This window comes from Squalius cephalus (assembly GCF_949319135.1).
Source record: "Squalius cephalus genome assembly, chromosome: 7".
NCBI classification, from domain to species: Eukaryota; Metazoa; Chordata; class Actinopteri; order Cypriniformes; family Leuciscidae; genus Squalius; species Squalius cephalus.
Window position 1 is genome coordinate 25,452,729 of NC_137128.1, and position 4,425 is coordinate 25,457,153.

At 40.2% G+C, this 4,425-nt stretch overlaps 1 protein-coding gene across 1 annotated transcript; it reads left to right on the forward strand.

Moving 5' to 3' along the window:
• The first annotated feature begins 394 nt into the window (after positions 1 to 394).
• On the forward strand, positions 395 to 3,476 carry cyp7a1 (cytochrome P450, family 7, subfamily A, polypeptide 1). The gene is made up of 6 exons (XM_079875996.1): positions 395 to 530; positions 845 to 1,085; positions 1,178 to 1,782; positions 2,027 to 2,157; positions 2,243 to 2,421; positions 2,554 to 3,476. Exons 1-6 carry the CDS (start codon positions 448 to 450, stop codon positions 2,851 to 2,853), a joined length of 1,539 nt encoding a protein of 512 aa, XP_079732122.1. The 5' UTR covers positions 395 to 447; the 3' UTR covers positions 2,854 to 3,476.
• Positions 3,477 to 4,425: the final 949 nt, after the last annotated feature.

The window sequence follows — 4,425 nt, forward strand, 5'->3', positions numbered from 1 at the left end:
GGCTTTATCTACAGAGAATGGTTAGGCCATTGCTTTTTAAAAAACTGACACTTAAAAAGCATGACTTAATCGACATGTTTAAAATTTTTTAAATGAGTTTCAGAGAGTTTACAAAAAAAAATAAAACACACATCAAAGACCTTGAAGCTGTTTCCCAACTTTGCAGTACTATCAAAGTACAGTCTACTGGCCCTCAGGTGGAGGTGTCCATGGACTCCGTTCAAGGACAAGCACACAAACACATATACACCTATCCAGGGTTTTTTTTTCTTAAAGGCATCTGGCACGTTTTCAGAAAAAAGTGTTGGAGGCAGTCATTAGTTGAGGTTACGTCAGGGGCTGTGGCTTGTGTTGAAACGTATAAAAACAGGGCTAAGAGTGTATGAGTGCATCTTCAAGGATTACAGCCACACTCTAGTTCTTCCAGTTTTTGTCTCCCCAGCAGTTATGATCCTAAGCATTGCCCTCATTTGGGCCATAGTGGTTGGGCTCTGTTGCTGTCTTTGGCTTATCACAGGAATACGCAGAAGGTAAATACCCACAGATCTGTGACTAAAAGCTTCACTGATCTTAGGAGCATCATGGGGATGGTGGGATTCACATCTGTTTGACAACTGATGTTATGTAATGCTTAATGACTTAAACTCGCAGGGTACTTCCTAAATTAAAGATGTAAGATATTCACCAAAAAAAAAAAAAAAAATCTTTGTATGGTATTGCATAGAATCAAGAGCAAGTTCTTTTAAGTTCTCTAAAACCTAAACTACATGACAGAACGTTTCTTGTTCTTAAACACTATATTTATGAGCTGTTTTGTAATTGTTTGACATTGTGGGTGTTTCAGACAGCCCGGGGAGCCTCCAGTGGAAAATGGCTGGATCCCTTACCTTGGCTGTGCTCTTCAGTTTGGGGCAAACCCTTTGGAGTTTCTTCGCAGCAGACAGAAGAAACATGGTCACATTTTTACATGCAAGATCGCTGGGCAGTATGTCCATTTCCTTTGTGATCCATTCTCCTACCACTCCGTCATCCGCCAAGGAAGGCATCTGGACTGGAAGAAATTTCACTTTGATGCCTCTGCAAAGGTACTGGAAATAACTTTTGGATTATTTCAGCAGTCTAACTACAAAATTAACTACTTAAGTTGACATATAATGACATGCATTTGTTCTTGCAGGCATTTGGTCATGAGAGCATGGATCCAAGCCACGGTTACACCACCGAAAATCTGCATCAGACCTTCCTAAAGACCCTGCAAGGAGACGCCTTGTCTTCTCTAATTGAGACCATGATGGAAAACCTTCAGAGCACCATGTTGCAGTCAGGCATGCTGAAGGCCGAAACTTCCAAGTGGCAGAGCGATGGTATTTTTGCCTTCTGCTACAAGACCATGTTTGAAGCTGGCTACCTGACCCTCTTTGGAAAGGAATTGGATGGAGACCAGAGCATTGCACGTCAGCAAGCCCAAAAAGCTCTGGTGCTCAATGCTCTGGAGAACTTTAAAGAATTTGATAAGATCTTTCCTGCTCTGATCGCTGGCCTCCCCATTCACGTTTTCAAGAGTGCCTACAGTGCTCGCGAGAACCTCGCCAAGACTATGCTTCACGAGAACCTCAGCAAGCGTACCAATATGTCTGACCTCGTATCCTTGCGCATGCTCTTGAATGACACATTATCTACCTTCAATGAGCTGAGTAAAGCCAGGACCCATGTGGCCATACTGTGGGCTTCACAAGCCAACACTTTACCTGCAACCTTCTGGACCTTGTTCTATATGATCAGGTACAACTCATACTCAGCCTGCATGAAACTGCACAGTAGTCACTCCCCAGAGTTATAAACCAGCATAGATAAATACAGTAATTGTAGTATGGAGATAAGCATTAGAGTGTTCTTGGAAAAGACATTTACTGTACCCATATGGAAGCGTTAAACATGTGAAACTGATCTATATTATTGTATACAACAGAGAACAGTTCAATAATGTACTTGTTAGGATGATGACAAAACTTCTGCTTGTTTTCAGGTGCCCTGCCGCCATGAAAGCTGCTACCGAGGAGGTGAGGCGAATGTTTGAAAGTTCTCATCAGAAAGTCGATCCCCCAAATTCTCGACTTGTACTAACAAGGGAACAGTTGGACAACATGCCAGTTCTAGGTGGGAAACAATTTGAAAATATTTCAACATTCTTAACATAGCCTCCCAAAAGGTCATGTGGAGTAAAGCTTCCCTGCAATTTCAGACAGTGTCATTAAAGAGGCGATGAGACTGTCCAGTGCGTCCCTGAATGTGAGAATGGCCAAGAGTGATTTCCTTCTTCACCTGGACAACAATGAGTCTTACCACATCCGTAAAGATGATGTAATAGCTCTATACCCCCCGATGATTCACTTTGATCCTGAGGTCTATGACAATCCTCTTGTGAGTATTATGTTCTTTGCTGGTGTTTAATAGATAAATAGCAGCTTTCACCTGAGAAAAAATATTTGAATTAACCTGTACATTTTATCTTTTATCTTTATCTTTTTTTTGTTTATTTTTTGCCACAAACAGACATACAAGTATGATAGATACCTTGACGAGAAAGGGCAGGAGAAGACCAGCTTTTACCGAAACGGACGCAAACTTCGATACTACTACATGCCCTTCGGCTCTGGGGTGACCAAGTGTCCGGGCCGTTTCTTTGCGGTGCACGAGATTAAGCAGTTCCTGTCTCTGTTGCTAGCGTACTTTGAGATGGAACTTTTGGACTCTGATGTGAAAGAACCACCGTTGGACCAGTCTCGGGCCGGACTGGGTGTTTTGCAGCCCACCTATGATGTTGACTTTCGATATAGACTCAAATTTCACTAAGGATCTCACACTTATTTATTGACTGTTGACTTAAACTGTAAATAATGTACATTTTGCATCATGTCCAAGTAGACAAATGTGAATTGTGTTTTCTTTCTATTCAATTTGATTAGAGAGAGATTTTAGGAAGTTTGAAAGGAACTTCAGAGCTCCCCTTTTAAAATTTTCAGTAACATTTACTGCACTTGAGCTGTGTATTCATAGTATTCTTCTTGCATTATTAAAAAAAAAAAAATTGTACATTGCATAGAAATTTGTAATCACCCACATCCTCTTTCACTGGCTGTTCATCATTTTTGTAAAGTTATGTGCTTTGTGAATTTTATTTTGAATGTACAGAGCAATTTTTTTTAACCAAATACCTGAGTGTGTCTTTTTCACCCGCCGTTTAAAGGTGCTGTAAGCGATTTTACATGGAATTATATGCAGATGATCCTACCCCTTGAAATATATCAATGAAATAACTGTCCTGATCTGATGTATCACAATGATCTCTGTAACAGCCTCTGTAAACAGTAAAAAAAAAAAAAAAAAAAAGCCAGAATCTAGACTAGCCAGTCAGAGGTTTTTTGAGAAGCTTTCTAGCGTTTTGAAAAATAAAATGATATTTAAATATGAAACTTAAACTGCCAGTAGGTAGTAGCAAGTCACTGTTAAAAAGTGAGTTATTAGCCACTTTACCGACTTCGGGCCGAACGGATCTAAGAATGCTAAGGAATGATTCCAGTTATAGGCTATATTTCCATTAGAGCCTGATACAACACAGCACGATTACAAACCGTTCTCGGTTTTGTGCTTTACCTGCAATAAAGTAATTGGATTTGCTATAAAAAATTTTTTTGCGGATTTGCTATTTACATGGCGGAATTTGATAGTGGAAAGACCGAACGCGTCTCCAGAGCGCAAACGGATCTGCTCATACGCGAGGTTAAAGCGCGCGAGCAGACCATCTACGGGACAAGCTGGATTCCACCATATGTGTATGTACACAAAAATAATCTTTTACATTGTAATCCTTTTATTTTTAATATTTGGCATGTTTGTGTGCTGCTGCGCGTCCTTGTGTGTTTAATAAGCAGAGTGTATGCACGTTGTGGACCCGCCTATAGGCGCATATTAGCCTACTAATGCGCTCTTTGAATTACCAAAAAAATATTGTGCAGTCTATTTCAGTTGCCTCAAAATAGCAACACGCCAACAATGCGCCTGAACACACCTCATTTTCAGACCAGCACGCCCATAGCCGCACAAATGGTCGCAAATGCATTTGCTATTTAAACAACTTACAGCGCAGGACGTGAAAATGATAACTGGGTCGGGCTGAAACTAGCAAAAAACCCTTGTGTCGTGCCTGGGTGTATAATAGGGCCCAATGACTGTGCGAATACCAGTTACAAGTAATATCCTACTTGTTCATGAAATATACTTGCTAAATAAGTTACTGTAGATATCGCATGTGGTATGATAACTGTGGATTTTAACTGATATAGGATTTCCAGGGCTCAAGTACTATAGTTGATGTGACTTTTTTTTTTTTTTTGTATAATTCTTTTTTTTGTAGACTGTATAAAC